This window comes from Protopterus annectens, chromosome 10.part0, assembly GCF_019279795.1.
Source record: "Protopterus annectens isolate FY-2018-M chromosome 10.part0, PAN1.0, whole genome shotgun sequence".
Lineage (NCBI taxonomy): Eukaryota > Metazoa > Chordata > Ceratodontiformes > Protopteridae > Protopterus > Protopterus annectens.
Window position 1 is genome coordinate 49,886,765 of NC_056744.1, and position 21,477 is coordinate 49,908,241.

The 21,477-nt window shown below is 38.4% G+C and overlaps 1 protein-coding gene across 8 annotated transcripts in view; it reads left to right on the top strand.

Moving 5' to 3' along the window:
* The window catches only part of SEPTIN9 (septin 9), a 2,307,078-nt gene that overhangs the window by 1,838,859 nt on the left and 446,742 nt on the right, over positions 1-21,477 (top strand). Inside the window, exon 1 of one of the 8 annotated variants that reach the window (XM_044085009.1) lies at positions 14,564-14,638. The exons of 5 other annotated variants lie outside the window; for them this stretch is intronic. Coding sequence is in view for 1 of the 3 variants with exons in the window: in XM_044085008.1 (XP_043940943.1) it covers positions 15,060-15,096 (37 nt within the window). In the remaining 2 variants the exon portion in view is untranslated. Of the gene's footprint in view, positions 1-14,563; positions 14,639-14,996; positions 15,101-21,477 lie in introns of those variants that run through there. 2 more of the 8 variants (XM_044085008.1, XM_044085010.1) reach the window with 2 other exon arrangements.

Consider the following 21,477-nt stretch of genomic DNA (forward strand, 5'->3'; position numbering starts at 1 on the left):
TTTAATAAGTATTCAGGAATTATATCGTAGAAAAGAGGAGTTGTGGATGGGATGTTGTATAGTACAGAAGTCTTGGGTATGAATCCGAAATGTCTGGTTATTTTCCATTATAGAGTAGAGGCCCAAAGTCAATGTAGTAGGCATTTCCAAAAATGTTGGACACACATCAGATACAAAGACATAGAAACTCTGCTAGATCAAATTCCCACTGACTGTTTGCCTAGTTCAGATAACATCTACCCGCGTTTCATCCACATATGCAAAGATGTCCTAACTACTCCACTTGCTCATACTTATAACCTTTGACTGACAAACAGCATCCTGACCAAAAAGGCCATAACAACAGCTATTCTTAATCAACAGAAAGCAGAGAACCCCTCAAACTTTCAAGCGATTTGAAAAACCTTCAGAAAAATAATCCCCACTCAGCTGACAGACCCTTTCCATCAATATCACTTTCCCACCAAAAAGCAACACAGGTCGTGGGGTGTTTGTGGAACCGTGACACCCCTCTGGACCCTAACTGATGGAATACTGAGCAAAAAAGAAAATTGTACCAGAGCAGACATCAGAGATTTTACAAAAGCATTTAACTTAATTGATCTTTAATTACTTATAGGTAAACTAAGATAAATTGGCATTAATGATGACCCCTACCCTGGCTTAAGGACTTTCTTTCCAGCAGATACTTTAAAGTGCAATGAAGAACTTCCTTCTCTGTTGCAGCACCACTTATTAAATGTGTCCCTCAAGGATCTGTCCTCCCATCTCTTCTTTTCCCCATATTCATTAATAAACTTCTCTATGACCTACCACACGTTTCAGTCACATTATATACAAATGACATTGACAGACTCTTCAGATCCAGCCAGTTGCACCCTAAGATAAAGACTCAACTCCAGATTTATTTATATTCACTCACTCAGTCAATCAATCAGTGGCTTTTACAGCACAAGCTTCTGTTTGCCCCTCTGAAACAAAATCATTGCTATTTGTCAAACATCAATAAGAGTGCTGAATTACATGGGAAGCTGGCTTGACTCCACCCTTAGTTTCCAGAAACTCACTGAAAAAAAAAACACACAAGAGAATTAAACCTTTACTTTTCTGGGCCAGAGGTCTCTTAACCTTTAGGACAACCCCAGCATGGGTGACCATAGGCAATGGAGTCCTACTTGCCCCTCTAGAGTATAGACCCATCATTGCCACAACATCAGGCAAAAATAAAACCACCTTACAAATCATCTCCAATAAAGTATGCTATTTCATTACAAACTCATCTCACGTAGAACACCACTCTCACTGCCTGTCAGTCAAAGATCTGTCCCCCTGATGACCTTGACCTTTACACCTGACTCATTCTCAAATTCAGCTCACATATTGTTTCCTGAAACCTCATCATACAAAATCAGACATCACTCACAATCCACCCCCAATCTGGATACACTTGCAACTAAACTACAAAGACCTACTCCTGCTTTCTCCACACTAGCCCCTAAACTCTAGGAGTCACTACCAACCTACCCAGGGGAACTCCCTTCTTATAGAGAGTTCGGAAACACCTAGTTACACAAGCTTCAGGCTGGTGGCACCACTCTCATGACATCACTGAAGTCTCACTACCTTCCTATCTCTCTCCTTACTTATCCCAGCAACTCTTCTGAACTCTTTACTGACTCCTTAGCCCCTCTCACCTCTCATCATTCTCCTCTCCTTCTTTTCTACTTTCCCAACTCTCCTTCTAGTTAATTAAGCTAGTTTGAAACAACAGACTCAGACAGAATACAACATAACAACCTATGCATTACCTGTCCTCGTATCTGTCTTGATTGTAACTTGCCTTTCAATTTTTAATGTGTAGAATTTGCATAATTCTCAAAGTTTGTATAGATATGTATCGCTTTATCTCTGTATTAAATGGTATACAGCTATCTCTTCTTTACATTGTGATATGCTCACCTGGTCTGTGCATATAAATGGTACACTGGTAACAAATATAAAATAAAATAAATTAAAATAAAATAAAATAGAAAAAAATAAAAATATTTTCTTTTTTGAAAAGCTAAATGTATATTGAGTTCCAAAATTCTGAATGGGCCTGATCCTCAAAGAGTTAATCTGGCTGTTTCCTAGACCTACCTTGTAGCCATTCTTTGCCCTCATATTTCAGAGTAATAGATGCCTCTGTTTCCAAAGTTAAACAACACAACTGCCAGTTCTGACAAGCCATTGTAGTTGTTTTAGTAATAATAGTTATCTGTTGTTGTTGCTGTTGTCTTTCGGCTTTTCCCCGTTAGGGATCACCACAGCGGAACTCTGGTCCGCTAATGATTGGCAGTAGATTTCACGGTGCCGAGCTGCTAGCTCGACGCCCCACCTTCAATGAAGGCACGCCCATTCATGCATGTCTTTCGGAATGCCACTCGACCCGCGGGGAGAACATGCAAACTCCACACAGAAGGCACTCCCCACACTCCAGCCGAGAATCGAACGGGAGAACCTCTTGCTGTGAGGTAACAACGCTACCGCTGCACCACCGTGGCTCATAATAATAATTATCTGTCTTGTCTTGCTGTCATATGCTGCTGAGAGCTATCAGTGTTTGTCTGTTCCTGGAGTAATTATGAGTAATCATCTCTGAGTGGATTTTTAATACTTTTATTGAAATATTTACTGATGATTATTTGCATGCTGTCTTCTCAGTCTGGAAGATTTCCTCACTTTAGTGCTCTTGTGTGCTTGATATATTTCTAATACTCACACGACTTGCATATTCAGACCCTATTTTGTATGCAGACTGTATCTTCATTGAATGTTTCTAGCTAGCATGTTAATGATGCAATGTGGTTAATTTATATTACCTCCTCAGCCTGTTACTTTTGTTATTACCTTAAATTTGTATGCTGTTCTTAATGCTAAATGTTTGTGCTATACCAAACTAAAGCTGCGTACTGTATCTGGATTAGACTGCAATGTGTAATTTTATTCCTTGTAGGTTCAAGTTGTTACATTAGTGTTGGCACATCTTTTCCTAGCACATCTCTTCCACAGTGGTTTACCCACCCAACACATATTTTCTGCCTGCTGTCTAAATTGGTTAAGTTTATTGTTCCTGCCCTCAGTAAATCTATCTGCCTAGCAAACATGGAGTCGTAGTCTACCTCTATGCTTTCTGTCTCCAGCCTTATTGTAATTGGTATTCTGAGACATTTTAGGAATTGCCAAATGCTCACTGACAAGTATCTATTACTGGACCAACGTGACATGATTTATAAGGGGTATAATTCTCTACATAGCCTGGAGGCCACCCTTTCCTTTACAAAGATGGTCAGCAAGCAGTACATAAACTCACTCATGTATCCACATGTCATACTAAATCAACATACATTCAGGATGTAAAAAAATTGGTTCATAAGCCTTCAAGAATCAGAACTGAAGAGCCACATCAGCAGTCCAGTAACACAACTCCATCAAGCTCACATAAATCAGTGAGCCATCTGGCTGTTTATGCCTGTGCATTCAAGGGATAATACCCCACCAATTGGTGAGTCCATCTTTAAGCACAGACATTGCACTCAGTAGGCTTGATAAAGGGTAATAGAGGGCTTTCTTTCTGAAATCACAAGCTTTATCATCACAAAGGCCCTACAGTTCCTCAGACAGAACATATATGAATATGACCTAGTGGTGGCCCATGTAGGAGTGAATGACATGAAGTGTCCAGTGCAGAAAGCTATACAGAGAGACATACTGGAGTTTGCTATGTTCATGTCAGATATTGATGTCCGTTGGTGGAATCCAATCCTCACCTAGAATAATGTCCAGCAACAAAGATAATACAACTGGCTTTAACAGCTGGCTAAGTAGCTGGTGTCATTCTTGGAGGATCCACTGTGTGTCAAATGGGGATGAAATGATTGATAGCCCCACTTGCTTCACCAAGCATGGCTAAAAACCTTTCATTCCACAGATTCTACATACTGGCTAAAGCATTTACTGCCCCCTTATTGAATTCTTAGGCAAAGTTTACCTTATAGACATTTCAGCATGACATAAAGACTCTCAATAAATTCCAGTCCAAGCCATATTAAGGCTGCTGTGCTCGGCATCTGAGGGCTTAAGAATAAATTGCCAGAATTTGGGGCTCTTCTGCAACTTGATCCCATCCATATTTGTGTGGTAACAAAGACTAACACTGTCATCAGAGATCTTTGCTTGACCAGCACATAGCAACAGTAGTCAGAAAATATTCCTGTCTTGCCCAGTTAGTGAATAAAGGTATTTTGCATGTGGGAAAAGTTATCATTTCTGTATTTTCTACCCTAATCCGACCAGTTATGTAATGTAATGGCCCATTTATTATGTATATATCCAGACGCATCACAAGTCTAGAAGAAGCTTGGTGTCTAACTAAAAGGTTCATTGGAATAAAGAGTAATAACTGACTGAGATAGACGTGAAGCTCTGTCCCTATGCTCCGCCTGATATCTTGTTGTGCATGATGATTTATAGCAAGCATTAATCCTCCTTGGTCTCCTACACCTACTCAATACAAATGGCTTCAAAAATGCTTGAATTAAAGACTCAAATCTTCACCAACACATAAACAAGACTCTATGAGCTTTACTAATCAGTGTGTCCCATATCTGGAATAATCCTCCATTACATATAAAACAGAGGGAGCCTGTCTGGTGGCATAAAGGGATGAAGCCTTGACAATGGCCTAGGTGACCTGGGTACAAGTATCGGCTTAGGTTTCTGATGGAGTAACGGGAAGGGATTGGTTGTTCCATGGGCATTTCCTGTAACAGTCCTTGGTGGAGACTGAGGACATCACACTAGGAAATGTGGGCCAAAGTGGGGGAGTAGGGTGGGGCAAGGCTGAGCTGCTGCAGAGGCAGGGCAGGAAGCTGCACATTCCCAGTGCACACATGCTCCTTGGATGTTCCATATAGACCCAAAAGGAGGGGAGAGAGCAACAGAGGTAGAGCATAAAATAGGAACTCACCCTGCAGATATTAAAGGCCAGACCTCCATGGCACTCTCACCTATTGAAGATAATCGAGGGGGGGTTATTATTTGGGGGCTGGCAGACGCAAAGATGGACACTGTTCGTTGGGTAGGATGATGCAGGAGGCAGAAAAAAATCCACAAAAAAAAACAAACATATATGTATATGCACACACACATAGAATGACACCCAGGTCCCTTAAGGCAAACTTTAGGCTCCTGTAAATTCACTCTGGGCCTGACATGTTTTTTTAAGTTGTTTAAAGTAAGTAGGAGGAGTGGAGGTGGGGGTACCTAGAAAATTGGCTTTGTTTAGTTTCCCAAAAAGACGTTTATTAATATGTTTGGGCTATTTTATCTGTTCTGGAGAATTGCACTTAGCTGCATCTCCTGGATCTAACAAAAAATAACTAAAGTCAGCTCAGACTAGATAGAGTGAGGAAACCTCTGATCATGAGTCAGAGAGAAATGCATACATCCACAATACTGAATGAATAGTGTGGGCTACAATTGAAAGGAGTAAATGCCATGTCTGAACGATACTACTATTAGAAGTCAGCATCATCATTTAAGCTTTCCAGCATAAAAGCTTGTTGAAAATCAGTCTGTTTTCTAAGAAGTGCATGAAAACTAAGTGTGCAATGCAACCAATTTAAAAAAGAATTTCACTTAATATAGCTTTCATAACTATCTGTACCTCAATCTGTTATATTTCACCAATGAATAATGACCCACAAGGGTACACCTTCTGTGCTCTCACCCTTTTTGTGTAGCTCACAGGAGATGCTGTGAGTTTGTATCTTAACCATGTATATGTATGTGTGTGTGTGCATAGATACCGGGACAATAGGGCGAGGTGGGTGACACACTCCCCCCCCCAGTCTCAATAGCTGCCCAATGTGTTCTGAAACTGCGACTGGAATAGAGATTACAAGGAAACATTCACACCAGCTTTTTTGAGGTAACAACAAGCTCAGGCAGTGGGAAACAGATGGTTTGAGTAATGAATCGTCTTCTTCCTGCTGCTCAGACTTACAGTTAACATGACACCTGCGCAAATACTTTTTTGAGGCATACTGATCAACTTTTCCTTGGGTATTTAAGACAAAACCAAAAATAACAAAGGGAATGAAGACTCAAAACTTGGGAAAAATTTTAAACATTATTAATTAATATAAAAAGTTTAATATAGTAGGTTTTTCATCAGTATGCATTTTCTGAACAACTGAAATCTGAAACTGTAATGTCTGGCAATAGTGACTGACTGTAATCCTCAACATACCTCTGAACTTTTGCTTAAGAATTCTGGATAAAGTCAAAAATAATGGGGGGATAAAAGGCTAAAATCAGGAACAGATTTTAAATGTTGCTCTTATAAACTTACAAAGATTCTAGAATAACAGCTTTTGCATTAGCATGCATTTTCTGAAAGATATGAAATCACAGACTTAAATGTGTTGTTATTTAGTTAGCACAATCTTCAGCTAGAAAACCACAATTTTTTGAGACCAAAAATGTGAGGCTATAATCTGGGCATTCTGTGAAATTCTGGAGAATTAAGAAGTACCATCCTGAGTGATTTACTAGAGAATCAAACAGTTTACGAGGGACAAGGCAAAAATATGGGGTCTATATTATGTGATTGAAGAATCCCTTCTTCAAACACATAATAATCAACACATATACAGCGAACGCTGCAAACCGTGAATGACCACTTCCATAAATTTTTTCCTTGGGAAAAAATTCAGTTGGCCATTATTGGGAATTGTCCTTTTCTTCAATGTAGAGCAATCTTGGAGTATGTATATTTAGTTAGGGTATGTGTGGGATGCATAGCCCCCCACATCAGGGTGTGTGGGGGTTGAAGCCCCCCACTTGATTCGTTTTTTAAAGTTTGTTTTTTATTTTACGTCCACGTGAATTTTTTCCCAAGGAAAAAATTCAAGAAAGTGGCCATTCACACTTTACAGTGTTTGCTGTATATATATCGATTATTATGTGTTTGAAGAAGAGATTCTTCGATCACATAATATAGACCCAAAATATGAGATAACATTAGGGATGTTTTGCATAATTCTGGACAGTTGACCCCTTTCAACTATAACTTGGGATCAGGAGCAGTAAGACAGCAATTTATGCAGGTACAATAAGTCATTACATTCATGTGCATACTTTTAAACAAGAAAATCTTTATTGAATTATCACTTATAACATAGGCAATCATACATTTATATAAATGAAAACAAACCATACTGACATATGTCTATTTATATATCACACAGTCTGATTCAACATCATCCAATATGCTGATGATTCTACCATTATCTGTTCTGCCATATCTTCAACACAAACACATTCTTGATTACTAGTCAAAACAACTCAATCCTAGAACTGGTGTAAATGTTCAGCTGCAAACATTAATCACATGTGAAATTCCTTCACAGGACTTATTATACACCTCACATAACTGCAAATATGTACAAAACAAATTATATGAAATGTTGGAGGTGTAAAGCAACAGAAGCTGATTGGTTCCATATGATTGTTGCATGTACTATGTTTTCCCAATTCTGGAAGGAATTTGAATGTTTCTGTAAGGCCTTATGGAATGATAATTGTGAAATTTCAAATTCTCTCATTTTATTTAATGTACCAGTACCAGAAGTCATATCCACATCTCAAACACATTTTCTCTGGTCAATACTTGCAGTTGCAAGAAAGGTTGTGACAAAAAATTGGAAAACTAACTCTTCTATATCTTTTAGAAATTAATTTATTTATTTAGCCACAAATCTATGTGAAAAAGAAATATCTAGTTTAAAAATTAAAACAAAGAATTTAACACACAAATTAATTGCTTGGGAAAAGTTACAATCATTACTAAAAAAGTTTTAGATGATATCCTGAATGTATATGGAAGTACTTTCTTGTTATGGACTTTGTAAATAGTTTTTTGTTTCGATTTTGATTGTAAATATGTTATTACTGTTATTATTCTTGTTAAAAAAATAAAAAAACATTTTTGAGAAAAAAAACATCACATATAATCTTCTATACAGTCGTCAATCAGACTTTACATAGCTCATTCAATTCCTGCCTTCCCTTATACCTAATTCCTCCTGCAGAATGTTATTTTGCATATATTGTTCCCATAATTCCCATTTTCTCTATGTAATTTGCTTCTACCCTTTTCTAAAGATCCCACTTCTAGTTTTTTATCTCTGTTACAATGTTCACTACTGCTAGCATGGTTTGTTTAGACTTTAATTTCCATTTTCTAGTAAATGCTTTTTTGGCAGCTACCACAATTAAACTCAGTAAGGCCTTACTAGGTCTAGGCAATTCTGAGTCTCTATCACAGCTCAAAAAAATAATTTCCTGAGTTATGCCAATTTGATCATCCAGTATTTCAGACAAAGTAGTCTGCAGGGAATTTTTTAAAGTCTGCCAACCCATTACTCTCCTAGAAAATATGTTCCCAGTTATATGTTTCTTCCCCATCATACCTCCAGCATTAGTAATTTCCCTAAGGAAAAATTCTTTGGAGTCTGCTTGTGATATAAAAATATGTATGCAATTACTTCCACATAAAAATCCTAAATCTTCTCGACTCTGTTGCAGGTTTGGGAGCCATATGTATATATTAGGATGGCACAGTTGTGCAGCGGTAGCGTTGCCGCCTCATAGCAAGAGGTTCTCTGGTTCGATGCTTGGCTGGGGTGCCTCCTGTGTGGATTATGCATGTCCTCCCTGCATACATGTGGGTTTCCTTCGGGTGCTCCGGTTTCCTCCAACATTACAAAGACATGCATCTAGAGCCTTTCTCCCCGGGCCTCCACTGAAAATTGGCTTTGTTCCAAGTCAAACTTTCCCAGTTATCAAATGATAAATAAATAGATTTCCATTGTTTCTTTGTGAATTGTTTATCCAATCTCTCTTCCCAATCCTTTCTAACCTCCTTTGATTGATTCCTATAGTTATCATGCAGTATTTTATATGACCTACTAATTATCCCTTTTAACAGCAGTTTCTTTTCTAGATTCTCCTAAAAACTCTACCAGTGCTTTAAGGTCCACCTATTTCTTTCACTTTGCCTATTGTAAAGTTGAGAGGTATGTTGTACAAGTTTGATTTCCGTAAATCGATGCAGACTTATTGTCTCTCACTCACTGACTATCAGGATAGGCTTTGTCTCTCCTGTCTAATAACCTGCTTCAGACAACTTTTCCAAAGAGGTACATTTCACTGGAGCTAGACTGACTTCCTAATAGCAATCATGTTGCACTGTTTAATTATTCATTCATTCTCTTAAAACCACTTTATGCTTTTCAAGATCATTATGAGGTTAGGCAGCGATTTCCTGAGAAGCCATGGGAGTAAGCTATCTAAACTGTTTAGAATCATAGATATTCCAAGGCCAACATTTCTTATGGCCATTTATGCCTTGCCAGTAACCTCCATCAGGCAGCACTTCCTTTCTCCAGGAGGACAATACCAGTCACACCCAGAGTATATTTGTGGCTACCCATTCAGTCATCTAGTTTATGTTTAAAGTAAGGTAATGAATCACTTATTCCAAGGGTTTGAGAGGAACAGCTTTATACTGTGCTGTATTTACCTGAGGTGAAGATGTAGGTTCCTGGGTCTAGTATTAATGGAGATATTGGACTTACAGAGAAACAGAAGGTCCAGGTCCACTGGATCTCTAATGTGTAGTAAGTAAGGCAGAGATCGCCCCTCAAAAGGTTTGTATGACACTGAATAAAGAGATAGAGCTTCCGGCCTATCCTGTTACTCAGAAACTTTAGGCCTGTGATCTTTTTGCTTAGGAATCTTTGGTCCTTGTACTCATTAACTGTCTTGATCAGTGCTGAGTATAAGGAAGTGATTACCTCTTTAGAACATGACAATATTCTTTTGGCAATTAGTTGGACTAAATAAAAGGAGTTCCTGACAACCATTGTCAAGTGGTGATCAAAAGAGATGAAGCCATTAGCCCAAGTACCTAGGTCCTTGTCAGAATTTTCATTTTGTAGTGGTGTGTTGTCTATACAGTATGATGAGGCAGGGGTTGTCTAACAACGGTGATGATACTACACTTGTTAGCATTTAGCTTGAGACCATTTTTAGTACACCAAGAGTTTACTGGGGAGAGTTCATTCAGGAGAGTTTGGATGTCATAAGGTGAGTTAAGAGCAGCCTCCAGCTTCAGTCATCTCTAACTTTGTTAGCCAGCTGTCTAGGCTGTATACTTGGAGATCTGAGAAGTAAATGCCAGAAAGGAAATGCTCCAGCACTGACCCCTGAAGGGCAGCAATGGTCTGTTTCATACATTTGATGAGGCACCTGTAACTGACACTGTACTGGTTCTATCTTTCAGCTAGGTTGCTATCTATCTTGCCATATATGGGTTGATTTTTAAAGCAATTAGCTTTTGTATGATGCCAGCATGGGGAATGGTGTTGAAGACCTTTGCCTGTTCAACATTCATCATGTTTACTGCATGGGCACTTTCTACAGTCTCTGTAACCCTTTTGAAGAAATTTGCCAGGTTAAACAGACATTATCTACACTTTATAAAGCCAAACTGTTGGGGCTAAAGTCTAACAAAGGTTTTGATATCACAGTTTATGAGACTAGTTATAATGCACTCCATGTTTTTTGCAGCAGAGGCTTGTATGGCTGAAAGGACTGTAATTACCCAAGTCAGTTGTAAGGCTACCCTTATGGATGGGCATCGCTACTGCAGTGAGACAATCATCAGGGACAAAGCCAAAGGTTAAACAAACTGCCTGAGGACTGTGTCTGTAAGGACATGTTTAATACTATTTATTAAGTAGCCAGGTATATGATATGTAATAGAAAATAAAAATAAAATCAAAAGAATTGTTGTACACCATGAATCTGACAAAGCCAATCATCTTGCATGTTTCATTTTTTCCTTACCTAGAAGTCACAGTGTTATAAAATGTTTAATGGGGTGTAATAAACCTTGTTGATATGCTGTGTAATGCTCTTAAATGAGGCAGTCCCTGGAAGTACTGAATATGCTGACTCTGGCCTTTTATGAAATGAAACCCTAGGAAAAGGGCTCCATGGTCCCCCACTGTCCTTCCTGCATACCCCCAGTGTGCCCCATACCTTTCCACCCCATCCTGGCCTTGTCACACTATTCAGATTATTTTTTTCTTATTTTCCTCACACTTTGTTATACTCTTCACATTTTTCCTGTATTCTTTCAATATATCCTACCTGGCAAGAGATTACCATAATAAATGAAGAGGAAGTAATCTAATTAAACCAGAGGTCTTAGATCCCCAGAAGCTGTTGGGTTCTAGATGTTCTGAGCTGTATTTTAGAGCTTTTTTTTTTTTTTTTTTCAAATGTTTTGAGCCAAATATTCCCTGGACAAAAACTGTGTCTAAAAAAGAAATGCATTCGTACTCTTCATTTTCCGCCGGCATCCTTTCAACACTCCCTAAATGGCCAAGACTGCAGTTTAATAACTGTGGAGGAAATAATAGAATTAAGCTAATAGACTGGAGGCTCCAGAAGCAATGGGGTTCTTAATGCCATGAGATACACTCCCTAGCTTTTGAGTTTTTAAAATAATTCAGTCTTATTTTTCCTTTGAAGGAAAAATAAGTTGTGGCAAAGACTTGATGATCAAAGTTGACAATAAAGTAGTTCCCAATACACTAAGATAAATTATTGCAAAGATACATGAATCATATCTTAGAGTAGTGTCCATCTCCCTGAAAAAAAGAAAAAAAAAAGATACGTCACCATCTGTGTATCCCACTGATGTTAGATTGGGATGAAGTTGAATGATAAATGGCCACAGTCATACCTTTCTAGTTACTGCTGTCACACATCATGTAGTTTGTGTCTTTACCTCCAAAAGACGGCCACCTTATGTGCATCCATCTCACAACCAGAATGTAGTAACATATTCTAACTTGATCCAAGCTGTATATTCACAATATGCCTCCTTACCCTCACCCCTCAAACTTAGCCACCTGTATACACTTCTGATATGTGATGGTGAGAAAAGAGAAAAAAATTGTCATGGTCATGTGTTCCAACCTGTTGCTTCTAGACAGTACATACTCATATACAAGCTATAGTGATATAGTGATATTGTGTGCATACCTCCAAGGTCTGGTTGTGAAAAAAGTTAAAGAAATAATGACCACATTGTTACAAGCTTGCATGCACTATGGAGACCTTCTGTGCACCCCTATGACGTTTGAATGTAAGGAGAATTTAAAAAATAATAATCACACAGTTGCTAGCCCCCCAACACCCAAGCACACAAGTTATAACAACATCCTGTGCTCAAACCTGAGCAGGGCCAGTTGTAGAACATGTGAGCCCACAGCAGAAGCCTTCATTAAACCTGTGTCAGAATCCACTTCTGCAACTTCAGTGTCAGATGCTGCCAGGATCTAGATGCTCTGTGATACTTTTTATGTCTTATTTTTGATAGGTAATGATTTGCAGTGCATGGATCACTGTGGCTATGCTCTGAATTTTCGGAAAACACATGCTTGTTCTGTTACTACTACTGTTAAGCTCTAGTCACACACTGGAGCATTACAGCAATCAGCCATCAGCAAAAAAGAGCAGTGGGAAGCTCTTAAATACTTTAGTCGGACTTTTTTCAAAAGTCTAACTGAAGTGTTTTAACAGCTTTCCACTGCTCTTTTGTGGTGGTTGCTGTCTGTGGGACAACAGTAAGTATTTTGCAGCCCTACATCCTTTTTCTCAGACTTTTGAGTATTTGGCTATTGGATCAGTTGCCATGCAGGTGCAACATTAGCTTCATTTTTAATTTTCTATGAAATTTCTCTGCAGTCATTACAAAGGTTGCTCACATTTACACAATTTACGTCTTATGTCACAGATATGCTTCTATAATCATAGTAGACAGCTAAAAATACCCTGTCCTTTAATATTACTAAGTGCCCCCTTTGCCTTCACCCCCCCCCAGCCTTCAAAAGCTTCCAGCACCTCTGTTGTTGTTGTTTTTCTTTTGGCTTTTCCCGGTTGGGGTCGCCACAGCGGTACTCCGGTCCGCTAATGACTGGCAGTTGATTTTTATGGTGCCGTGGTGCCAACCCAATGCCCAACCTTCAACGAAAGCACACCCATTCACGCATGTCTTTCGAACGCCACTCGACCGCAGGGAGGACATGCATACTCACACAGAAGGCGCTCCAGCCGAGAATTGAATGGGAGAACCTCTTGCTGTGAGGCGACAACACTGTATATATGTGTGTGTGTATATATATATATATATATATATATATATATATATATATATATATATATATACATATATATATATGTATATGTATATGTGTGTGTATGCATATAAAACATGTTGGATGTGTGTGTGTGTGTGTGTGTGTGTGTGTGTGTGTGTGTGTATATATATATATATATATATATATATATATATATATATATATATATATATATATATAAATATACATACTGTTATATAGCTTCATAGGTTTGTACTAGGCTAATGGCCCTGGAGCCTTTACAAGCCTAGCCCATAGGATTACCCTGGCATCATGCCACCTGACCTTAGTTCCCAGTGCCTCTGCCGAGTAAAGCCACTGGAGTGATCCCTGGGGTGGATTTTCCGTTTACCATCCACTCATCAAGATTTCTCTTGGAAGAGGCCACTGAGGTGCTCTGCTTGACATGTATGGGAACTCTATTCCATAGCATGGGCAGTTCCTGGGTTATGAACCTGTCTGTCCCTCCAGCATGTTCTGTTGATTGTGGTATTGAGGTTGAGGTCTCTGGAGCATGTGGTGTGGAGGGATTGGGATTTCTTTAGATGTTGCATTTCTAGCAGAGCTGGATATATTTATATGTATACAGAGAGAGAGAGATGTTAATACACATTCTTCTTTCAAAGGTGACCTGCCAGAGGGAGAAAAATACAATATGTTAATTGAAATTAAAGGATGTTTTCTGAATAAAATATATAATATACCAACAGTATACACATCTGCTGTTTTTGAATATGAAAACCAAGTATAAATCTTTTGTAATTTCAACGCAGTAATTGTCTTGTCATTTATTCTGAGTTAAATGAAGGCCTAGTTTAAATTCTTGCAAACTTTTCACAGACATAGCACTGTTAAACATTTGGTGGTGACAATTTGCTTGCTGCCCCCTCCCCATCTTATCTCTTGAGATTCGTAGCACAGCTTGTTACAGATGTTTACTGTGACAGCTGCACTACAGTACAAGTGATTGAATAGTATGTGCAACTTTGCCAGAAGCTCACATTCTTTCATGCATTCTTTACATGCCCGTATCACCATCTTTATGCTTAGTTTAGATATGTTTTTATTGTATTATATGCACAGTACTGAGCATAGTACTTGGCTATGTGGTTGCTGAGGAAAGAGAATTGTAGGACTAGATCTGTAAACAAAAGGTCTGAGCCCTACTTCTGCTACATGCTGACTTCTTCATTAGTCACACGGAAACAATACCTCTTTGATCAGTGAGCAGGGAGTGCTTTGTATCACATGACTCTGAGGAGGTGGAGTTTGTGTCTGTGACAGAGCGTGAGCATTGGCTTCAGTGATTTTACTGCTTGGTGAGTGGATTCTAATTCTTTTGTTCTGTTTGTATTTAGATTCTTTCTGCAGAACTAGATATAACTATACAAGCTAATGTGCAGTGTTTTGAAAATATAATTGCTTTCTTTTATTTGCTTGCTTATTACTGCGCTTTTATTGAAGGACTGTTTTGTAGTGTGCAGTGTACTACTTCTGTTCTGTGACAGCTTGAGGTTTGAAAGTGCCGCTAGTTACATCTAGATGCTGCATTTTATCTAACCAAAAGAGGCACAGTTACTTTTAAGGCTTGTAACTAGCGTAGTCTTGTACTTTTTTTTTTGGTCAGGAGGATGGCTACTGCTAATCAAATCAGTTATTTTAATTAACGCACTTTGAAATGCTGGTTGAAAGGTTGTGCTTGTTTGTTTTAGAGTTACTTAATGTTTGACTGGATCTGTTATGCATCAACTTGCTGTATTTCCCTGTTTCTACATGAGTAGGTATCTATTTTCAGTTTTGCCTTTTTTTTTTTTTTTTACCTGTGGGAGCATATTAGTGTTTATAAAATTTATCAGAAAGTGGATATTCTCCAGTAAATATGCATGTAAGAACATTGTCAGTATCTGCTCTAGGTCTGTGGAACAAAAATGCTCCAAATTAAGATATGGCTAGATAAGAATGTAGAATAAAACTTGCATAATGATGAACTTTATTGTCATACTGCTTGTTAAAATATTTCAGAAACTCGACGGTGAAAGATACTAAAACTGATAGACATGCATACGCTGAGTTGTCCTGTAAATAGATTAGAATTTTCTGTTTGTATTTTCCTTTCCTTAGGATTTAAAATTACAGTAAACATTTACTCAAATTCTTTGGAGAATATGTGGCTTTATTTTATTTATTTATACGTACTTTTTAGCTAGAAGAAAAAGGCTTATTTACTCCTTGATTTTTTTTTTGTGAGTAAGGGTTCAGTCAGATAAAAGGAAGTGGTGTTGGTGTGTCTATCTGCCAATAAAGCTTTGGGGTTTATAACTAAACAAAAGACAGCTCTAAAAGAAGTGCTGTAATTGTGAATGATTTGAAGCTAGTTCTGTCATTTGAGTTTGTACTGAAATGAGGAATTTGCATGAGAAAAAGAATTTAAGCCAGAGTTTCTGTGTTCTTTTGAAGTGAAACACACACAGCTGTAATTGCATTTGAACAGCATTTAGTGCTATGGTTTAAGTTAATGTGGTTGTTACTTCAGTTTCCTTTTAGCTATTTTCTCTAATTATGGTTTGCATGCACTTCCAAGTAAGTTAAATACAACCCTAAATCTCAGAGTGCAAGTTTTAACATCTCATGGCATAGACTTCTTAATGCATGAATATTTTGCAAACTTTACATAAATGTAAATCTCCGTAGAGGTAGACAAGTCAAGGATGGACACCTGCAGATTTAATGCTAAGTTAACTACCACTGTCCTATAGAGATGAAGCCAAAATGTTCTGAAAGTGATTTGAATGGCAATGCACCATTTTACAAATCGTGATGTAATGTTTAAAATACTTGTATTGTAACTGAGGCTTAATCATTTGTACTTTCTCTAGGGATTGTTTGTATGTCACACTAGTAGTTTAATAATTTTGCCTTTTAGCTAACTGAAGTATACGGTGTTTTTATCTGTTTTTATTTTAGTTAGCTAGTTAAATGGAGGAGCTCTTGTAAATGTCCTGGTAATGCATATGGGTTAAACTTTGTGTTTACTTATTTTTTTTCACTATTTGTATCATGATTTTGCAGTGTTAAGGTTCTTAAGTCAGTACTAGACTATATGCCCTTGTGGGCCATTTTGAGCCTAACCAATTTCCCTTCTAAAGGTGAAAATCAAACCCCTCTGTCTTGCATGTGTGTGAGTTAATTACCTTAACCAACATTCCAGCCCCTGTGTTGCTCGGCAAAACAAAATAAGTTAATTAAACATAAAATGTCAAGGGTACTTTTTGGAGTCCATGAAGGGTACAGTTTTATGAGCAATGTCAACATATTTTAAAATTCTGGGCCTAGTAGTATTTTCAAGTTGTATTCATTAAGCTGAAATGGCCATGGGATGTATGGAGAACTCGATATATTTTTTTAAATAGCCAAAGCAGCTTCAGATGTGTGATGCAGAAACTTGGCAGATTACGATAGCTCATTTTTTTTTTTTCTGTTTAAATTACTGTGACTAAGCAGGCCGCAGAATGTGGAGTAAGAGTATGCAGTCCAGCAGTAAACAGAAGGATGTGAATGATGTATCACATTTCTTCAGTTTTGAAGACAAGGCAGGATATTTATGCTTTTCCAGATAACTTCACAGGCTGTGACATAATCTACTTTTCAAATGCTTGACAGCTAGCTAGTATAGATATGTGCTGCCTGCTTTTAACAATTCTGCCAGACAGAAACCTTTGGCTACTATATAGCTTTCAGAAACGATTTTTACATCCTCTGCATATTTTGAACCTCTGTGAGACAGCAAAGAACAGCAGACTCTTTTCATTTTTCCTGTACCTATCCATGATGCATGAAATAGTTCATAGGAATGCCATCTGCATACCAATGACCTCACATTTAATCCATTCACTGTACTTGGATCTGAGGCAAGGGGGTGCGGCAGGGGGAACATGAACTTCTGCTGTGCTCCAGTTATAAGTAATATTAGGGAAGGGTGTGGGGCAAGGGGAACATGAGCTTCTATTGTGTTGCAGTTGTAAGCAATATTAGCACTGTTTAGTGGTTTTGACAGGCAAGGCTATGGCTGTTGCTTCATGGGATGTTGCAGTTACAAGTTACGTGGCCTCACTATGCTTCTGTATTCATGCTGTTGCTTATTCATTGTTTAATAGTTTGCCATTTAAAAAAATGGAAATCGTCATTTTTTTTCTTCGTTATCTATCATTCCTAGTATACTTCATCTTGTACCTGACTCTTGTCTGTGCATACCCTACCACCTCAATCACAACTGGGATGGCTGGCCCATATGAGGTAATATGTTTGACTGGATGTATTATACCCACATTTGGAGGCCTTGGCTTCATTAGGAGAAAAGACAAAAGCATCTGTATTAGTGTTGTGGAGCATCTGGTGAGGTTCCACACTTGCTTCGTATATTACCTACAGAATGATTTCACTGGAATTGTGTGAAATTTCATAGCTGTTTCACACCCATCTGTGCTGCCATAGGTGATTGCTAGGGGCTGCTATATTTTATTTTGTTTGTGGGGTATGCTGAGAACTGTGGGTGTGTGCATAATGAAATACAGTCTAGAAGGTAAACTGCTGTTTTTAGCCAAGTCATATGGACAGTTTAGCCAAGTCATAGGGACAGTTTTATCAATCTACCGTTGGCAGTGTGGAATTCCATAGTTAAAGGAAGGTTTAGCTGCTAAGTTGCCTCCAGTACTGGAGTTCATTTCCCAAATTTGCACACAGTACTGAAACACTCTACTTGGATCACCTCCTCAGCCCTGTTTGTGATAATGGCAGCATTAAAGATATGATTCACACACTGTTGAGATGAATACCACTGACTGATTGACATGACTGCACAGAAAGCTTGCTTTTATCCATGGTCATAGTTTTACTTTTTCCATTGCAAGTCTGTTTTCTGAGCCAGGAGTGTCTATAAGCAGCAGTAGTCCCTCACAAAGCAATTGTGCAGCACCCACAATTACTTTCATAACACCTTTCTCTGTATGCTTCTTCTGCTTACACCTTTCTCTGTATGCTTCTTCTGCTTACACCTTTCTCTGTATGCTTCTTCTGCTTTGTAAGTTTCACATAACCAGTTATCACACTGTAAAAACAATACAAAGCAAATTCTTAGACTTGCTGGAATACTTGGGATTATGTATTTTGCCTTGCAAGGTGGATATCTGCAATGTTGGGGGGGTGAAGTTTATCCTGCATTTTCAGCTGCTGAATGAGCCATTGGAGCCTTGTTTTCACCATTTGCCAGACCATTGCCGTGACTCTTAATATACCAAAAATGTTTTGACCAATACTGAGATGCATAGCACTCAACAAACTGTTTGACAAATCAGAAATAATCATAGACACTTTTGAAAAGTTAGCACTATTAACACAAGGCATCAACATCATAAGAGCAATGTGAATTGGCAAGCATTTTGTGAAATAAAAGCTGTCCGTAACTGTAATGTACCACCTTTTATCCAAAATTCACCAGCTTTGGGAGGGATTAAGAGATTGAGAGTTAAATATCTGAATCAACATCGGAGATGTCCCTGAAGATCAGAGAGTTGAGAGGTTTGTTGTGATTGTTATGTGGTTGTAGTCCGACTTTTTCACAGTTAATAAAGTGGCTATAACTGATGGGTACCAAGTCACTCTGTGGGCAAATATGACTAATTCATACCACCATCAGAAGCCCAGTAATGTGTGTGTGTGTGTGTGTGTGTGTGTATATGTGTATATATATATATATATATATATATATATATATATATATATATATATATATACATTTTTTTTTTATTATTTTTGCATGTTAACCAGGGCAATGTACTGATCCCCACTGATTGTTTTCAGACTCAGTCTGGGAGTGCAGTCTCGAATACCACAAAATCAATAGAGAACAACAAATACATAAATCAAAAGGTCAGAAAAATGATTTAAGATGCATTACAGAGCATCTGAAACTACATGGCTTCTAATAGCCCCTGACATAATTCAATTATTTATCCCACATTACTTGAAATTCACAATGGCAAATAAGCTAAAGCAAGTTTTTACTTGGTTTTACAAGTATTGCCTGTCACCTGAACCGCTTTAATTTTCCCCACAGCAGTCTTAAGCTTACTACAGCACATGTTGTTGTTTCTTTCGGCTTTTCCCGGTTAGGGGTCGCCACAGCGGAACTCCGATCCGCTAATGATTGGCAGTAGATTTTCATGAACGCCGAGATGCCAGCTCGACGTTCAACCTTCAGCGAAGGCACGCCCATTTACGCATGTCTTTCAAACGCCCACCCAACCACGGGGAGGACATGCAGACTCCACACAGAAGGCACTCCCCGCACTCCAGCCGAGAATCTAACGGGAGAAACTCTTACTGTGAGGCAACAACACTACCGCTGCACCACCGCAGCAGATTATTACTACAGCACATGGAAGTGGAAAATAACCTTGTGAGCGCTGTATCAGTAAATGGTGTATGCAGTCTAACAAAAAGCGAGAACTTTTGGATGAGGTTCTACATTCTTGGAATAAAAAAAATGCTGTAACGTGTACAGCCTTCTGAGTGCAGTGTGGCCCCCTCGAAAATTTAATCATTTCTTTCAGTAAAGCGTTTAAAGATCATGTGCAAAAGAACTCCTACCTTGTAATTTTTTTCCTTCAGTATTCCTTCTCTTTAGGCTTTCCATTTACATTTGTGGACAACTGTACTTTAAAGCACTGTTGATATGTTTTGTCTGACATCACAATAAAGCAGACTATCTCCTGTATGTTTAAGATGGTGTACATTATCATGCCAAGTATCATGATGAGACACACACATGAATGTAATGTAGTTGGATATTGAAACTCCTGGCAATGGCAGTGTGTCCCTTGTAGTATTAAATAAGAAGAAAAATATATTTTCTTCTGGCTCTGACTGTTGGCTGGTGCAGCAGTACACACCAACTTCTGAAAATACATACTCTGAGGTGGAAATACCCCCAGCACATCTAACGTGTGGGGACCAGCTGCAGTAAACCTTGCGTACAGCTGTGGAACTTTAGCTGATTAACACATATAGTGGATGCCACAGGCAATGGTGATTTGAATTGGAAATTCAGCCTGAATGCTTACATATGCTGAAATAGAAAACATCCAAAAGGCACCTGACTGCAGTGTTTTCACTCCCAAGGCATTGCTGACACACAAAGCTACATAATTGTTGTTACATCTCATGTCCACACATCCAGTCTGGAGATGTTATGAGCGTTATAAATGGCAGCCCTGATGTAGCAACAATTTTCAGGTACTATTTCAGCACTAGGTTATACACAGCCTTTGCATAGTATGTCTCACCAGAAGTGGGAGGGTGGCTAATGGTTAAGGTGTTTTCCTTACAAACACAAGGTGCACGGTTTGAGTCTCACAAGGGATAATTGGCTAAGCTTAAAATGGCCCACAAGGGCAGCTAGCTTAGTAGAAATCTATAAACCTGTGAACATCTTTCGCTTTCTATGAAAGGTGCAATCCTGCATAAAAAGCTGAAACAGAAGATTTATGTAGCATTCTGTTTTGACCTTTGCATTATGATTTCCAGCAAAATTCACAAGTATTTTTCTAGGAAATTCTCTTGCTTACCTTGGAGGGTATTCATAAACCAATTCTGTTGTACAATAGCAATTTTAATTCATAATTGCACAGAATGATTTTCTTGTATAGATCAATGCTCTATTTGCATATTGTCTTTTTCTTTCTTTACTTTTTCCTTATTTTTGAGGCTTTTCTGGTGATGGTCTGCCCTAAACATGAAGCCATTGGTTAGTTTGGTCTGCCCCCAGGCCATGATCTGTAAACATGAAGCCTTTGGTTAGTCTGCCTGCCTAGTTATTTAGCGATGATGCTGCTTTCTGCTTTTATTACAGTAGATTATTTTCTGGTGTGCTTTACTTCTTGGTATAAATGTAGTAATGGTCATGTGTTTTATTAATGTAAACAGCACACTGTTGAATGTAATTATCCAACATCATGTTTCATAGGGTTCTTGAGCCAGATGATCTTTTAGAGCAATGTTTTTGTAGTTTATTAGCAGGAACCACTAGTGGTAGGGCTAAAAATGTAGTACTTATCAGTGAATAAATGCTCGTGTTGCTTTCTTGTTAATGCTCAGCCATATA